Genomic DNA, 18,523 nt, shown 5'->3' on the forward strand with positions numbered 1-18,523 from the left:
CGCCTGGGTGGCTCAGTCGGTTAGGCATCCGACTTCGGCTCAGGTCATGATCTCACAGTGCATGGTGCACAGTGCACGAGTTCGAGCCCCGTGTGTCGGGCTCTGTGCTGACAGCTCAGAGCCTGGAGCCTGCTTTGGATGCTGTGTCTCCCTCTCTCTCTGCTCCTTCCCCATTCATGCTCTGTCTCTGTCTCTCAAAAATAAATGTTAAAAAATTTAGAAACCGCAAAACTGGCTGGCTCAGCACAGGATCACATCCATAATGTTAACCTGTTTACATTGATGGTCAGCCAGTTAGATTGACTTGGAGAAATATTTGTTGGCTAAAATTATTTTTCAATTTAAACTTATTTGTAATGTAACGCATTCTGTGTAAGGGTAAAGAAATAACGTGATTTTGGGGTTTTTTTTTTTTTTGGGTTCAGAAGACTTGACAACCTAGTGTATGAATTATCAAACCTATTGGTATGTAGTTGCCAGTAAGATAAAAATAAATCTTTTGGTGCAAATCCTTTAGTGATTGAAATCTGAACAAAATGGAATACTTACATATAGTTGTTGTACCTAGAGTCTATACTAGCTCACTATTCAACACATAGGTACACTGCTATATGACTAAAATGGGTTTGGTCCCATGTGTAATTTCCTAATATTTCCCAGTAATCTGTTTAGGAGATGTGAACCTTATGTGTACCAGCATTCATGCCTATAAACACTTTGAGGTGCCAGGGTAGTAGCTAGCTGCTATAAAATAAAAATTCTGTGAGGACCTACTATTTGTTAAAATAAGGTAAAAGAATAACTTGAACAATTCGTTTTAAAGTGAAGGACAACTGTGTAATTCTCTTTATCTACTGTTTCCTTTTACCAGAACCTGACCTCTTAGGTGGTGCATCCTCTCCTAGATATTGTCATAGCTTATTTCCAGGTTTCTGTTCAGAGTTAGACTGCTTTTAAAAATTATGTAGGTTTAACTCATCACAGTACCAGTCTCTCAATTTTCTACTCTCTAAAATGGGATTAATAGCTCAGGATGGAATTGAGGCTTGTTGTGTATAATGGTTTTAAAGTGTTTATAAAACTTTTATTCTGAGTATGTAGCAATTTTTGCACCTGTATAGATTTCTTAGAAAAGTGTCACCTGAATAAAATCCATATCTCAGTTCATACAATTTTTGGGAAAAGACTATATCTAAGGAAGTGTTCGTTCCACTTTGTTTCTTTAAGATACTATACTTCATAATACCTCTCTCTGCTTATATTTTATAGTGATCAAGTTGTTCCTGCAGCACAGTCCTCACCTATAAACTGTGAGAAGAGAGAAAACTTGTTACCATTTGTGGGACTGAATAATCTCGGCAATACTTGTTATCTTAACAGTATACTTCAGGTAAGTTGAGGATTTTGCTATATAATAAAGCTTTAGTAGGCAAAGCATGATGTAACATTTAATGTTTGAGAATTTCAGAGTGGAGTATTTTAATTGTCCATAGGGTCTTTGCCTTTGACTGTAAATGAACTAGAATGGACTAAAGTAATGATTCTAAATTGCATGTTACCAGCTTCCTTTGGGGTAAGAGAAAGTAATAAATAAAATTGGGCTAGCAAAATTGAATTGACATTGGTTAACTGGAAGATGACAAATCCTTGGTTTTCCTGCCTTATTCCTAGTACTATGGTGGTGTGTATTTTAACCTTTGGAACTCTGTTTTATATTGTACTCTTAGAACCCTACATCCTAGCAATATGTGCCCAGGCTCACTGCTTTGCTGCCAGTGAGGGAAGACAGTGAGCTACTATGATGAAATATAAAACAATTTTTGACACAGTATTAATTTCAGAATTTTAACTAATGCACATTTAAAAATGCGCTACAGGGGTGCCTGGGTGGCTCAGTTGGTTGTCTGACTTTGGCTCAGGTCATGATCTTGCGGTTCTTGAGTTCAAGCCCCACGTCGGGGTCTGTGCTGACAGCTCAGATTCTGTGTTTCCTTCTGTCCCTCCTTCCCCTTTTCGCATGCTCGCTCTCAAATAAAAATTTTTTAAAAATTTAAAAAAAAATTTTTAAATGCTCTACAAAAAACATAGTACTTTAAAGGTTTTAGTTACATTGTTGTTTGTTCAGTAAACACTCAGTCTTACTTTTTATAGGTATTATATTTTTGTCCTGGTTTTAAATCTGGAGTGAAGCACTTATTTAACATTATTTCAAGGAAGAAAGAAGCCCTGAAAGATGAAGCCAATCAAAAAGATAAGGTAAAAATAAAAGAACAGAAAATATATAAAAAGTAAAGTAATGGAAATTAACTTGCTTAGAAATTAAAAAGTAATAGAAACACAGGATTTGGGAGGAGGATAACAGACTGGTTCTGTGAAATGGAATTTCTTAGTATCCTGTGTTTTTAAGAAAGGCAATTTTTCCATTCTTGTAGGTTAGCTAACTAGGTTATCATTTTTTACAGTGTTTTCTCTTGCCCTCTAATTTATTGCTTACCAATAAACATTGTATATCACAGTTTATCATGCCCTTGTATCTCCTGTTATTTATATATTGTGTTTTCAAATTCACTCACAACCTTTGATTTACACAGTCAGAAAACCACTATCTTCCCTGTAATTGAAAATAATCAAAAACTCAGAATTGTTTAAAGTTTGTATACCTCTATAGAATTAGTGTTAGAATGAAATTAAATTTAGCAAAGCTAGTATTGTCTAGTGAAACACAAGAAAAGGGGAAGGTACTTAATTTGTTCATAAATAAAAATAATGGTTTGTGTGTTTCTTTCTTGACAGGGAAATTGTAAAGAAGATTCTTTGGCAAGTTATGAACTCATATGCAGTTTACAGTCCTTGATCATTTCAGTTGAACAGCTTCAGGCTAGCTTTCTCTTAAATCCAGAGAAATACACTGATGAACTTGCTACTCAGCCAAGGCGACTGCTTAACACACTCAGGTATTGTGCCTATAATTTTAGGATTCCAACTTAGTAGCTTACTGCTTTCTTTGGGGGAAAGTGATATGGGAACAAATAGGGGGAGTGAAGGGCTAGGAAAATAGAAACTACAGATCCTATACTCACTGGTATCCCAGAGGCTCTGGAAATCAGAAATCTTTTTGTAAGTTTGGTACTAAATTCATTAGATGTGAATTGGTATGAGGCTATTAATAGTCTTTGTTCATTTTTATTTATAATGTGAATACTCACACATTTTTAAATAGGAATAGTAATAGGTTTAATTATGGGATACTGCCCCTTGGGTTAAAATAAATTTATTACATGCCATATGTATTTTTTAAATCTGAAAATTAGTGAATTCTCAGATTTGGTCCTAAGAGATTTCAGATTAGGAATTGTAGGTTTTTAGTCAAAATATATTATGCATAAGAACTATAAATACCAAATATTCCAGTTTTGTTTTATGTGTTTGCGTAACTATTAGTTCACTGGATTAGATTTTTTTTGTATTGTCTTAAATGAAACATTATCCAATATATAAATAGCCTTACCTAATGTTACAGGGTAAATCTTAAAACTAAATAACTTTTTAAAGAATAGACCTAGGTGAGGGGTGCCTGGCTTAGTTGGTAGAGCACGTGACTCGATCTCAGAGTTGTAAGTTCAAGCTCCACATTGGGTGTAGAGATTACTTAACAGTAAAAAAAAAAATAGACCTAGCTGTAATTGTTATACATTTGTTAATGGGCAGTATAGCATGGTGGCCAACAGCAGGTTTGAGTCTTGGCTTTGCATCTCTTTGACCTTGGGCAAGCTACCTTATCTGTAAAATCATGGTGATACAGTACTTACTTTATAGGGTTATTGTGAGAATTATGTTCTACATCTAATATAAAAAGCATCTTGAATAAACCCTGGTACATGGTAAACTATACAAATACTAGCGTTACTAGTATTTGTGATAATGAATATGAGGTAAAATTTGTTTTTATTTTTAATTACAAGTTTAGGTAAGAAGTTTCAAATTCGTTGAATAAATGTTTTCAGGTTTTTAAAATAATTTGATACCCCTGTAAATGAATTAATTTCTCTATAGAAAGGATGTGTTTTTTATATTCTGTCTTGAAAACTAGAATAGATGAAATGGAAATTTTTATTTATAGGGAACTCAACCCTATGTATGAAGGATATCTACAGCATGATGCACAGGAAGTATTACAGTGTATTTTGGGAAACATTCAAGAAACATGCCAACTCCTAAAAAAAGAAGAAGTAAAAAATGTGGTAGAATTATCTACTAAGGTAGAAGAAAAACCTCATCAGAAGGAGGAAATGAGTGGTATTAACACCACAGAGATGGACAGTATGAGGCATTCTGAAGACTATAAAGAAAAACTCACAAAAGGAAATGGGAAAAGAAAAAATGACATTGAATTTGGTAACATAAAGAAAAAAATTAAAGCCTCTAAGGAACACCAGTCACTGGAAGAGAACCAGAGACAAACCAGATCAAAAAGGAAAGCTACAGGTGATACATTAGAGATTCCTTCTAAAATAATCCCCAAGTATGTTTCTGAAAATGAAAGTTCAAGACCCTCACAAAAGAAATCAAGAGTTAAAATAAATTGGTTAAAGCCTGCAACTAAGCAACCCAGCATTCTTTCTAAATTCTGTAGTCTGGGGAAAATAACAACAAACCAGGGATCCAAAGGACAGTCGAAAGAAAATGAATATGATCTTGAAGAGGACTTGGGGAAGTGTGAAAATGAAAGCACAACTAATGGTTGTGAACTTGAATCTCCAGGGAATAATGTTAAGTCCGTTAATGCTAATGAAGTTAAGCCCATAAACAAAGGTCAGTATAATTTATTCTTAGACATTGATAGGTAGGATTAACAGCTGCAGAACTGCAGTGTTCTCTTAGATACATGTACAAGATAAATGTGGTTCAAGTTGTAAGAGAATTTTAACACTGTGAACTGTGTGGTGTTTTAACCACTGTGCTCAGATGTGTGTGTATAAATCTCACTAATCTTAAGGTAATGTTAATTTGTGGTTTATAAACGAGGGGAATTCCATACATTTTAATGGAAAGAGAATTATTTTACCCCCTCTGTAGTACTAGACAAACTCATGAAAGAAATTGCATTTAATGAAATACAATTTTAGAGAACTAAGTAGTTCTACTGTAGTTGAACTGGATAGCTACCTAATTGTGTCCAACTCTCAGGGAAAATGTGTAGTATTGATGTGGTTAATGGTTTTTACCAAAAGTGTCGTACTTATTTTGGGGTTGTTTCTATAGGAGTTTCTTTGGGAAGGGACTTAAGGTGACAAAATTGTGACTTTCTTTTTTAGAGACCACAGTAATTCATCTTCAAAACGATCTTTACAGGGAATTTATGTATCATGAATAAGACACCTCTTAATAAGCAAGTTTAGATCTAAAAGTCAGCTTTTTATTCATGATACACTTGAAACAATATTGGTTATTTGGGCTACGCTGAGCTGAAAATTTTTCCTATTTTTGTTTTAGGTGCAGAGCAAATTGGTTTTGAGCTAGTAGAGAAATTATTTCAAGGTCAGCTGGTATTAAGGACTCGATGCTTAGAATGTGAAAGTTTAACAGAAAGAAGAGAAGATTTTCAGGACATCAGTGTGCCAGTACAAGAAGATGAGCTTTCCAAAGTAGAAGAGAGTTCTGAAAGTAAGCAAAATTGGAGTCTTATATGGATGATGGAATAAGTAGTTTTCTTCAACAAAACACAGCCTAATAATAGCTTGTATAATTACTGGGGAAAAAAAATAGTGTCTCTGGTATAATAAAATCTTTCTGCTCATATAGATTCACTTGTTAATAATTAACATTTAGAAGATTATGGTATCTTTATTTTGATGTGTAGAGTATGTTATAATGGGAAGTGAAATGCTTTATTAAGTTTTAGGTATCTCAGCCTTAGAGCTACAGAGGCTATTTTTGTTCACAATATTTGAGCCAGTGTTTTGTCTAGTATAAAAGGACAAGAAGTAGGGAAACGTTAAGGGAAGTGATCATGAGACTGGCTTGTTCAGATATCGGAGGTTAGCCATTAAAGTGTAAACTAAAAAGTCTGTCTTAACATTGAATCAGAGACTAGGTTATCATTTTGCTGGCCCTGTCACCTAAATACTTTGTACTTGGCCAGCCAAGTATAAATATTTAACAGATATGTGTCCTGTTGAGGATGATAAACTTAAGTTTCTGAAACTAAAATGTCTTTATTGTTTGGGAAGGATTAGTCAAATGAAATGGCATGCTAATTTTGAACATGGAACTTGTTTAATTTTTAAATGTCTGAGAGGTTCTTCATTTGTGAGTGAAAGGATTCTCTTATGTAGTTTCTCCAGAGCCAAAAACAGAAATGAAGACCCTGAGATGGGCAATTTCACAGTTTGCTTCAGTGGAGAGGATTGTAGGAGAAGATAAATATTTCTGTGAAAATTGCCATCATTATACTGAAGCCGAACGAAGTCTTTTGTTTGACAAAATGCCTGAAGTTATAACTATTCATTTGAAGTGCTTTGCTGCTAGTGGCTTGGAGTGAGTATTACAAATAAAAGCTATATGAAAAAAAATGAGCTGCTATAAGTTTTGTTCAAAATACTATAATAGTAACAAAATAGTGTAATAGCATAATATAAAGATAACCTTAGAAAAGTTTGTTATTAAGTTTACTTGTAAAAATGCATCAATATAAATCCTTTTGGTATGAATACATAGTCTAGGGTTCTTCCCACATCTTTTAATCTTCGTTCCTTACTAGATACAGTTTCAAGTTGAAGTGATTAAAGCAGGAAACAGATCTTGTATACATCAAGGTTTTTTGAGGGGTGAAAGAGGCAAAATTATATTTAAGGTAAGCCAAGAATCAAACTAGTCTTTGAAGAATTTTGATTCTTCTGTTGAAAATTCCAGTATCTTTGTGACATGTATACATGTCATTGTAGATTTTATTCCGTCCCATATTAATGAATTGTTCAAAGTTAGCACGGGAGCCTCCAGTAGCTCTCTACACACTTTATTATTACAGAAGAAGACATACAGTGTTTCCTTTCAGTGGATTTTTTCTTTGCTGTTTATTTTTGTTCCCCAAATCTTGGTAGAGATGGCTGTCACATTAAAATTACTCACTAAAGGATTTTGAAGTTAAATGGCATTTAAAACACTGGCTTTCTCATTGTACAAAATTAGGAAAGTTAAAGGGGCACGTTGGTGGCCCAGTCGGTTAAGTTATGCATCCAACTCTTGATTTTGGCTCAGGTCATGAGCTCACAGTTTGTGAGTTTGAGCCCCATGTTGACAGGGAATCTGTCTCCCTCTCTCTCTGCCCCTCCCTCTGGTGCTATCTCATAAATAAACATTAACTTTTAAAAAATTAGGAAAGTAAATAAAAGGGAGCATGCCATATGTTCTGAATAGAAACTGCTGAATATTAGCACTTATTTCAGTATTTCTTGTGTGCACTAAACATTAAGGATTCATTCAGACTTCTACTTGGTTTCACATTTGGATGTAAAACTGAATGTGTAAAGTGGAATTGCAGAAAACTTTTTTTTTTTTCCTTCCAAAGGTTTGATTGCTATGGTGGTGGACTTTCCAAGATCAACACTCCTTTACTGACACCTCTTAAACTGTCACTAGAAGAATGGAGCACAAAGCCAACCAACGACAGCTATGGGTTATTTGCAGTTGTGATGCACAGCGGCATTACCATCAGTAGTGGGCATTACACTGCTTCTGTTAAAGTCACTGACCTTAACAGTTTAGAACTAGATAAGGGAAATTTTGTGATTGACCAAATGTGTGAAATAAGTAAACCAGAACCATTGAATGAGGAGGAAGCAAGGGATGTCGTTGAAAATTATGATGAGGAAATGTCAATTAGAGTCAGTGGAAATACACAGCCAAGCAAAGTTCTGAACAAAAAAAATGTAGAAGCTATTGGACTTCTTGGAGGACAAAAGAGCAAAGCAGATTATGAGCTGTACAACAAAGCATCCAATCCTGATAAAGTTGCCAATACAGCATTTGCTGAAAACAGAAATTCTGAGACTAACAGTACTAATGGGACTCATGAAGTTGATACAAACAAGGAATCCAGTGACCAAACAGGCCTTAACTTTAGTGGATTTGAGAACAAAATTTCATATGTAGTGCAAAGTTTAAAGGAGTATGAGGGAAAGTGGTTACTTTTTGATGATTCTGAAGTGAAAGTTACTGAAGAGAAGGACTTTCTGAATTCTCTTTCTCCTTCTACATCTCCTACATCTACTCCTTACTTGCTATTTTATAAGAAATTATAGAGTATTTTCCTTATGTATATATTAAACAGACCTGGACAAAAGCTGGTAAAGTTGATTACATCAAAGAGTCTAGCTTATCTTTTGAAGCTATTGGATATTATTGGTCTCTCTAAAGTTTTTATATAAATAGTGAAATTTGAATTACTGAAAACCATGTTAATTTTTAGAATTCATTTCCCATAGTAGAGACTAGTGATGCATTAGCTTCTGGGAACAAACTTGTATAGGTTCTTAATTGAATTATCCAAAAGGAAGCATTTAAACACTTTTGAATTCACATCTATCTTTTGTGTTTGCTTTTTAAAATAAAGTGCTTGTATTTGTATCTCCATATTTTGGAGTAATTATCTATATGATGTTTATAGGTCCTGTGGGTTTCCAGCTAAGAAGAAGAATCTCATTTCAGTACCTTTAGTTTTTTAAGTCATGAAGCCAGATCTTTAATGGGCTGTATTTAGAGGCACAAAGTCTGGAATATGTGTGTATTCACAGTAGTGTACATTTTGTGCCTTGAATCACTTTGAAAAGTGTCTCAGAAAACCTGGACAGCCAATCCCCCTTCTATCTTGAGAAGAATTTTATATGTATTTATGAAAATGATTCTGTATTCTAGTAAATCTTTTTGGGCATGGACTAATTTGTATCTCTTCATAGTCATATTCTGCACGATCTGTATATAGTATATCAAATTTAGAGGTGTGTGACCTTAAATTTAACTTTTTTTAAAAACTGGGAGGTCAATAAAATTTAAACTGCTTAACAACTACATGTACAACTGCTCATATTTGTTTTGCATTTTTGCTATAATATAGTGGAGTTCTCTTGAGAATATGTATAATATATATGTGTATATATACACACATACCTAGAAGAGAATAAACATGCATAATTACCTTTAATAATAGTTGGAGGTGAAGAGATTTTTCAAATAGGAGAAACTTAGTCCATTCAAGTTGTCATACTTAAAAGAGGTTTACAGTAAAAATTGTTGCATTCTTGGTTGCCCTTTAAAGTAGACATACTTTATGGAATCCGTAAGATGAGGCTTTGGGCACACACAAAAATGTGGTTAAATTTTCATTTTAAATGTATATTAAATTGGCAAATGATCAGTTACCTTATGACTTGCTAAGACATTAAAAACCATTCTAAAAAATACACAAATATTATTAGAATAACACTTTGATACCCCCATTTCAAGTACCAATAAATTAGTCACAGTTAAATCATGTCTCAACATTCTTCCACAAGATGGTGTGTTACAAAAAGTCATGGTTCTCCCCTCACTCTACATTCAGAATCACTAATGGAACTTTTTAAAAGAAACAGCCCTGAACACTACTCATAAGCTTCTGATAGAGTAGTTCTAGGACAGAGCCTGGGCATCTCACACTCCAGAGACAGTTAATGTTAAGAACTACTGGTACGAGTTCTTGATATGAGAACGTTGTATTTTAAGAAAACTGAAGTATATGGAAGGTTGGGATGTGTTCAGTATCGTATCAGTGTTCTCGGAGGAAGTCTCATCTTCAGTCAGAAAATAGTGTTGCATGACAGTTAAATCATAGGAATTTTAGGGTTCTTGATACTGTCACTGAGATTCATGTGAAACACTTTAAACTCTTCCATAATATAACTTAATGAGAAATGACCTACAGGGTATTTAATATTCTTTCCCTTATGTATACCTCCCCCATCCCTTGCCCTAAAGATGAGAGTATTTGTTACCTTAGTTTTAACGAATTTCCATTCTTGACTCCTGGGCTTTACTTATTGTGCATGTGGATCCTCTGTCCTCAAATGTATTTCTGAGGTTATGCCTTTCTGACTCCTTTAGTTCACAACCCTTTTGGTCCAACACTGTTGACTCATCTGAAAAACCTTTTTGTGATTCAGGCTTTGAATTGGCGTAGACAAGATGAATGTGACATAATATTGCCAGTTATAAAGGTAAACTGGAGAAAGGATGTCAACCATCTCCTATGCTCTCAGGAGAAGTAGACATTTTTTGAGCTTTTGTTTCAACAGCAACTAAAGAATAAAGGCACTGTATTTGATCAGTTTTTAAGTGATTCGTGTCAATGGTCTATGGATCAAAGGGATAGATTTAAAATGTCTTTCTGTAAGATATATAACGACACAAAGAAAAACACATTGTTCAAAACACTCCTCAGAAAATCATTAATCGGTAGTTTCTTGGATAAACCTGGCAAGTAATTGAAAATAAATATTCTCCAAAAAAATTTTTGCCTTAGTTTTTCATGTCCTATATTTTAAATTAGTTCTTAATTTAACTAAAACTGCTAATTTTACTTTTTACATATACTTTGTAAAATCTATACAAGTGTTAAAAAATATAACTTCTCATTCATCTGGTAGATTAAAATCAAACACTAGCTCTCTGTCATTTTTATGGTGATCTAAGACAGCTTTAAAGCAGATTTCTGACTTACCAGTATAGCTCACTAAACTCATGAAAAGACCAGCTTGTTTATCTGAAACAGGAATCTCCCATGTTAATTGCTGAGAGTCATGAAGTGCATACTTCTATCAGATTGAGGATTAAAGATTTACTGTCACTGGTAGCAGCTATCCCAGTTTTTAATCATTATTTATAGACAAAAGTTTCATCAGAGAAACTTATTTCTGCAATTTGTTCTAAATCCCTTGAGTATCTAAATGGAAAATAACTTAGAAACCAGTTTTAAAATTTCACAAACCACTTATCAATATGTGTCTCTACCCATCCATTTATTTAACTTGGGGCTCTTTGGCCTATAAAAGGTCAATTTCATTTTTACTTTGCTAGTTTTGGAACAAGTTCTTGTATCAACTCAAGATTCTCTGCTTTTGTCAACAAAAATTTTTGAAGTCTCAGTAAAATTAGTGTAAACGTTCACATATTTAATAGTACCTTTAAAATAAGCATTACTACATTTAAAATGGTTCCAAAATGAATCTATAAATGGTAATATAAATTAAAAAATACAAACTTAAAGTAAATAAATTTAACATTAGCTATGGTATAAATAATAGTAAATGTATAGTGAGTCATTACTTTTGAGTCTTTAAAAAAAGATAACAGCATATTACCAGAACATGAGAAACCATGGCCATGATTCTCAAACTTCAGTGATCTACATTTGATAATGTTTTGGCCACCGCATTCTTCAATGAGTAGTAAATTAATGCTAGAATTTCCAAGTCCCAAGTCTTGTCTTTCAGTAGATCTTAACTTCTTTCCACACTCAATGTTGAATACATGGCTCTTTTCAAATGAGTAAAACAAGTGCATTTATTTCAAAGATCCATTTTGCGCAGGCTCATCCGACTGAAGGAATCTCTGGAGAGAAAATGAAAGGATACAAGTAAACGATTTTAGTATATTCCTTTAAAATATGCTTTACGGTACTTCTTTCTGCTAGAGTTACCTCAAAGTTTTATCATCCAAAACTTAAAAATGTTTTTTTTGGCCAAGGTTTTTTTGTTTTGTTTTGTTTTAATGTTTATTTTTGAGAGAGACAGCACAAGTGAGGGAGGGAGAGAGAGACACACACAGAATCCGAAGCAGTCTCCAGGCTTCGAGCTGTCAGCCCCCTGTGGGGTTCCAGCCCACCAACCCTAAGACCTGAGCCGAAGTCAGACACTTAACTGAGCCATCCAGGTGCCCTTGTCATCAAAGTTAACTTTCAAGTTATGTGTTCATCCTATACATTTCTGCCTTATATATTCTAATTTATAAACACTGCTACAAAGTATATTACAGTAACCATTTTACCAAATCCACTGATCTTTATTCGTTTTTCCAATAAGTGTATTAGATATTGTGATAAGACAGGAACTAATGGGAGAGATTTCAGAAAAAGATTTGGGATTATTAAAAGGGAAAAAGGGCAGGTGTTTCTTATTTAAAATGTTAAATTCCAAGAATTCAGTGGTTCTTAAACTTCTGGGTTTTAGGTCTTTACACTTAAAAATCGAGGGTTGTGGGGCGCCTTGGTGGCGCAGTCGGTTGAGCGTCCGACTTCAGCCAGGTCACGATCTCGCGGTCTGTGAGTTCGAGCCCCGCATCGGGCTCTGGGCTGATGGCTCAGAGCCTGGAGCCTGTTTCCGATTCTGTGTCTCCCTCTCTCTCTGCCCCTCCCCCCGTTCATGCTCTGTCTCTCTCTGTCCCCAAAAAATAAATAAACGTTAAAAAAAAAAATTAAAAAAAAAAATCGAGGGTTGTTTATGTGGGTTCTAAATTGATATTTACCGTATTAGAATTAAAATTAAGAAAATTTTAAATTATTACTTTACAAGATAACCCATTACATGTTACTATAAATAGCATTGTTTATTAAAAATAATGTAAGAATGTTAGAAGAATGGCATTCTTCTAATGTCTGGCTTATTAAAAGGCTAGATTTTCATATCTGCTTCTGCATTCAATCTTTTACAATATCACATTGCATGTAGTCTCTGGAAAACTCCACTATACTCATGAAAGAATGAGAGTGAAAAAAGTTATTTGTTACTAATATGAAATTAGTTTTGATTTAGGAACCTCAAAGCATCTCAGGAACCCACCCCCTTCTTTGTGTTCTAGATCACACTTTGGGAACCACTATCTTAATATCTTTTAAGCCTACTGCACAATAATGTTCCAGATTCTGTTAATCAGCAAAATAAATTCAAGTTCTATGGAAATGCTATTTTCTAAGTTCTGAAGAAATTAAGAGTGAAGAGAATATTCTTCAATACCTCTTAATGTATTTTATCTGAAACTGGTTTCTTTTGTTTATCCTTCCTGCCATCAGGGTTTACCCTGAGGCTTAGGTTCTCCATGAAAGAAGAGGGCAGGTACAAAAAGATCATGTTCAGCTTTGAATCTCAAAGCTTGGTTGTTTGGTTCTGTGGAAAATAGCAGTCAGTCTTGAAAGCTAGACACTGCTCACCACACCAGCATCCCCAAAAGGGGTCCCCCCCCCCCCCGCCCCGCAAAACTACCTGCAAACATTTAAAAAAGCTTGGGGGACTGACCATAATAGATGGCAGAGGAAGGTAAAACTCAGGATTATGGTGTGAAGGGGAAAGCTCCTTCAGATAGAAAGGACACAATGTTTCCACTGAAATGGGCTACAGATCTGAAGAAATCAAGACTAGCCTTAGCAAATGGCATGACTATGTGAGGGACCCAGCACCCTCTTCCCAGGACCTTAGACGGAGGAGTTTAAGAATAGTTGACGTGGGTCGAGGCAACAAGAAGGCAACAATTCCAAAAAGATGGGGGCTGGGGGGAGCACAAAGTAAAGGGGACTGGTGTTGCTTCCCACTAAGAATTTCAAGAGGAAATAGATCAGTATAAGATGGTGGATGCAAAATATATTTTGCCAGAGATAGGATTTTAAGAAGGCCAGCTTTGGATCCTCTGTCCCCCATCCCCTCCCCGGCCCTCCCACGCTTTCTTTCTCTCTCTCTCTCTCTCTCTCTCTCTCAAATAAATAAAAACTTTAAAAAAACCCCCCCCCCCCCCCCCCCGCCGTCTTCCTCTGTTATTGTAGAGCTACAACAATGCTCCATATCAGGGACATGACATGCAGGCACTTAGTAGACATTCTTTGATTTTTTTTTCCCAGAGGTCTAGATGTAAAAATATATTAGATCAATGAAGAACAGGGACAAATTCTGAGATGATCAAATAGCTAGTTTGACTTAGCTGTATATATTTATACCAAAACATTGTTTTCACATAAGCAACTTCAGAGGCCTTCCAGATATTAATTTATTAACTAAGTACAGTTTAAGAGCTTTACTGTTATCAGTTCAAAGAAAAGGGTGGTCAAGTACTGATGCCACAATAATTCAATGGTTGTATGTATATTTGGATTTCAAAAGGCAAAACAAAGGCAGTTAACATGCCATGTCCAGAATTCAGGTGCTAAAAAAGTAAAATGTTAAAGCACTACATGCCTAAAATTTAATTTCCATTAACAACCTCTTAAAGGTAGGTATTAATTTATTTGTCACAATTTGTGGAGAAAAATACTGAAACCCTCTCAATATTCCATGGGGTCACCTGTTATAAAGATAATTTTTTAAATTTATTTTTGAGAGAGAGAGAGCATGAGCGGGTGAGGGCAGAGACAGAGAGACAGAATCTGAAGTAGGCTCCAGGCTCTGAACTGTCAGCACAGAGCCTGACACGGGGCTCGAACTCATGAACCATGAGATCATGACCTGAGCTGAAGTCAGATGCTTAATCAACTGAGCCACCCAGGTGCCCCAGGTCACCAGTTCTAATATAACCTAGAAGAACATACTGTATACTATTTACTGTTAGGGCTGAGGAAAATTAATTACCCAGTTCCTGGTACATTCTACTTAATTCTCCCATAAAAATAACAAAGTGTAACAGGACTTTAAAAGAAATAGTCTTAGGAAGTCAGACTTAGATGTTGTATCTTGGTTAGTATGTGTGCCTAACACAACTTTATTATTCTCAAATTACAGAACTGACTTCTATTATGAGGGTGATTCACAATAGGCTACTTTAACTTGTTAGGTCTCAAGAGACAATATCTGAAACCATGTAATAAAGTTACACTAATTCATTATTATTAAAACAATTCAAGCAGATTTCATTTTCCTGAAGATATCCAAAATAATAGAAAATAAATAAGCATACCTGTGGCAGGTGACAGGTAATACTGCCTTGTATAACTGAGGGATCTTTCGGTTTATCAGAGGCTGTAAGGCCTCTTTAAGGCGATGATAGTTTCTCTCCAGTTCCCTTTGATACTCCTTTTGATCTGGCCCAATTAAGCTCTTATTTTTTCTTAATGCATCCTCACACCTAGGAAAAACAGTGTGTTATCAAAAGATTTCTTCTGGCATAGTTCGAGGGCTTGATGCTATTATACATATTCGCCATGATGAGGTCAGTTTTTCAGTTGAATATTAAATATCCTCTCTTGCTTTGGGTTTAAGGCAGGGAACAGATGATCAACTAGAGTTCTTTTTTTTTTTTTCTTACCATTTTATTTATTTTTTTAATTTACATCCAAATTAGTTAGCATACAGTGCAACAATGATTTTAGGAGTATCAACGTGAGTTCTTTTAAACTCTACCATTCAGTTTTCATTTAATTGAAAATTATATATTTCTTAATGTTAAATCTTAAGTCATTTTTCTCCACATCACCGCTAGACTAAAAGCTCTTTAAGGGATTCAACCCCCCTCATTTATGTAGCAACAATGGCTTCTGGCACCGTGGTTTGACAGTATTCAAATAACTTTCTTAAATGAATAGTTCTTGATAATAATCCTTTGTCCAGTTTATTTTAGATATTTAAGAAAACGTATCTGGACCCTAACATATCAATATAGTAGGATGTTAAACAATGTACACATATCAATACTGGCAGAATTGTAGCTAAGTGATGTTTCAGAGGAGAATGTGTAGCTTCAAATGCTTATATATTTTTTTTAAAAAGGCTAAAAGGGAAGAGTTAAGAAACTCAAAATAAAAAAAAAACAACAAACCCAGAACAAACTCGAAGTCAACTCACAATCCGCCCACACAGAAAACAACCTGCAAATTCTACTAAACATCCTAAGGATAGATAATTCCACTGTAACAATTATTCTACAGTAGAGAGGGGGAAAAGACGTATTTCTGAGAAGAGTTTCCAACTCCCGTTTCAAGGCTGGGATATCAAAACCTAATTGGGACTCTAAAGGAAAAAGTGTAATCGCACCCATAAACACAGCTGCAAAACTCCTGAAGAAGACAACAGGGAACTATTCTTCTAATATGTCACACATCCAAACTCCCTACACTCCTTTGATAAAAATTTTAAGTTTGTCATGATGAAAATGCAGCATAACAAATAGGTGGGAACTTCTTTAACCTAAGTATCTACAAAAAAAAAAAAAAAACCTGAAGAAAATACTATACTCAATGGTGAACCTTCTTTCCTTTTAGATCAGGAACAAGAAAGTGATACTATTCAACATAGTACTGGAGGTCCTAAACATTACTGTGAAAAGGGAAAAAAAGATTCTTTTTAGAATTAACAAGTGAGTTTGGCAATATCCTCATGTAAAACTATAAAATTCAACGGCACTGTGTATACCAGCAAACATAATATAATTCTAACGATACCATTCACAAAAGCATAAAAGTGTGAAATACCAAGAAATAAAACAAGATCCAGAAGGCCTCTACAGAAAATTAAAATATTAAGAAAACAAAAAAGAACTATATCATATTTATGGACTGGAAAGAGTCCGGTTATAATAAAGAAGTTCAACTCTGTCAACTTATCTACAGACTCAGATTATCAGTTTGGGGGGAGAGGGTGGTAGTGGGAATGATAATTTGATTCTCTAATCTACATCAAAACGAAAAGAGCCAAAAATAGTCCTTGAACAAAAAATGAGAGAAACTGCTCTGCCAGATATCAAAGTTTATCGCAAAGCTGCAGTAATTAAGACAGCATGATACTGGCTCAAGGAGAGAGAAACAAAACTGTGGAAGATAATAAAGTGCACACCAAAATGAGCACCTAATTTATGATAATACCGCAAAGCAGGAGAAAAGGGCAATCTTTGAAATAGTGGTGCTGTGTCAACTGGGTATCCATATGGAAAAGAAATCTGACCCCAATTCATGCCATATTTAATAAGTGGTATTGAGAATTATCAATTATTATGGACAAAAATCAAACTAATCCCACCTTGAACCATACTCAAAACTCAACCGCAAGTGGATTTTTTTTTAAAAAAGGTAGGGGTGCCTGGGTGGCGCAGTCGGTTAAGCGTCCGACTTCAGCCAGGTCACGATCTCGCGGTCCGTGAGTTCGAGCCCCGCGTCGGGCTCTGGGCTGATGGCTCAGAGCCTGGAGCCTGTTTCTGATTCTGTGTCTCCCTCTCTCTCTGCCCCTCCCCCGTTCATGCTCTGTCTCTCTCTGTCCCAAAAAAATAAATAAACGTTAAAAAAAATTAAAAAAAATAAAAAGTAAAAAGCCTTTTTTGCTTTCTTCCCCTTTATTTAACCTATATTGAGTTTTAGAGATCCCATTAAATTGGGTTTTAGAAGTTAATACAGAATACTATGGACTCAGTGGAAACGTAATTTCTTAAGACACAACAAGCAACAGTCATAAGAAAAAGACTGAATCCTTTAGCTACATTAAATTTAAGAACTAATGTTTATTTTTTTAAAAAGGGGGTGCTAGGGGCGCCTGGGTGGCGCAGTCGGTTAAGCGTCCGACTTCAGCCAGGTCACGATCTCGCGGTCCGTGAGTTCGAGCCCCGCGTCAGGCTCTGGGCTGATGGCTCAGAGCCTGGAGCCTGTTTCCGATTCTGTGTCTCCCTCTCTCTCTGCCCCTCCCCCGTTCATGCTCTGTCTCTCTCTGTCCCAAAAATAAATAAACGTTGAAAAAAATAAAAAAAGGGGGGTGCTAAACCCTAAATTCAGAGAAGATATCTGTGATACTTAACAAATGATAAAATATTATATATCCAGATTATATACTCAGAAATCAGTAAGGAAAAGAATCCAATAGGAAAATGGAACATGTAACTTTACAGACAGGAAAGGGAAATGGCTAACAAACACACGACAAGATATTCAACCTCTTTGAAAAAGAGAAGTGCAAATTTAATCCATAATCACATATTATTTCACACTAAATTGGTAAAAGTCAAACTGCCAGACAGTAAGTAGCGGTGAAGTTATATAGCAACAGGAACGCTCAAACGCTACTGGTGAGATTTAATTTTGGCTTACTTTGTTTTTATTTTTTAAGTTGTTAAAAGTTTTTGATTTTAATTCCAGTGTAGTTAACATACAGTGTTCTATTAGTCTCAAGTGTACAACATAGTGATTGGACATAGTCTAAACATTACTCAGTGCTGATCATGGTAAATGTACTGTTTAATCCTCCTCCTCTCTGGTAGCCATCAGTTGGTTCTTTATTATTAAGAGTCTGATTTTTGGTCTGCCTATCTTTTTTTCCCCTTTTGCTCATTTGTTTTGTTCCTTAAATCCCACATGAGTGAAATCACATGTATTTGTCTTTCTGACTTATTTCACTCGGCATTGTATCTCTAGCTCCATTTGTGTTGTAAGTGGCAAGCTTTCTTTTTTACTCCATTGTAAAATACTCCATTGTATGTATACACCATGTCTTGTTTATCCACTTTTATCGATGGACACTGGCTCAGGTCATGACCT

General features: G+C 35.1%; 2 protein-coding genes across 11 annotated transcripts in view; one reads left to right on the plus strand and one right to left on the minus strand.

The window, feature by feature from the left end:
* USP1 (ubiquitin specific peptidase 1) overlaps positions 1-9,066 on the plus strand; it is a 12,148-nt gene extending 3,082 nt beyond the window's left edge. The window contains exons 3-9 of the mRNA XM_040470461.1: positions 1,270-1,390; positions 2,152-2,256; positions 2,794-2,954; positions 4,121-4,812; positions 5,494-5,664; positions 6,336-6,537; positions 7,568-9,066. Coding sequence (XP_040326395.1) covers positions 1,270-1,390; positions 2,152-2,256; positions 2,794-2,954; positions 4,121-4,812; positions 5,494-5,664; positions 6,336-6,537; positions 7,568-8,300 — 2,185 coding nt within the window. The 3' untranslated portion in view covers positions 8,301-9,066. The remainder of the gene's footprint in view (positions 1-1,269; positions 1,391-2,151; positions 2,257-2,793; positions 2,955-4,120; positions 4,813-5,493; positions 5,665-6,335; positions 6,538-7,567) is intronic.
* A 1,828-nt stretch (positions 9,067-10,894) lies between these two features.
* The window catches only part of DOCK7 (dedicator of cytokinesis 7), a 231,470-nt gene continuing 223,841 nt past the window's right edge, over positions 10,895-18,523 (minus strand). For 9 of the 10 annotated variants that reach the window (XM_040470459.1, XM_040470458.1, XM_040470457.1 and 6 more), the window contains 2 exons: positions 14,968-15,135; positions 10,895-11,643 (listed from right to left, as the gene is read on the minus strand). In XM_040470459.1, coding sequence (XP_040326393.1) covers positions 11,601-11,643; positions 14,968-15,135 — 211 coding nt within the window. In that variant the 3' untranslated portion in view covers positions 10,895-11,600. The remainder of the gene's footprint in view (positions 11,644-14,967; positions 15,136-18,523) is intronic. The other variant, XM_040470460.1, reaches the window with a different exon arrangement.

This window comes from Herpailurus yagouaroundi, unplaced genomic scaffold (genome assembly GCF_014898765.1).
Source record: "Herpailurus yagouaroundi ecotype Mexico unplaced genomic scaffold, PumYag 77, whole genome shotgun sequence".
NCBI classification, from domain to species: domain Eukaryota; kingdom Metazoa; phylum Chordata; class Mammalia; order Carnivora; family Felidae; genus Herpailurus; species Herpailurus yagouaroundi.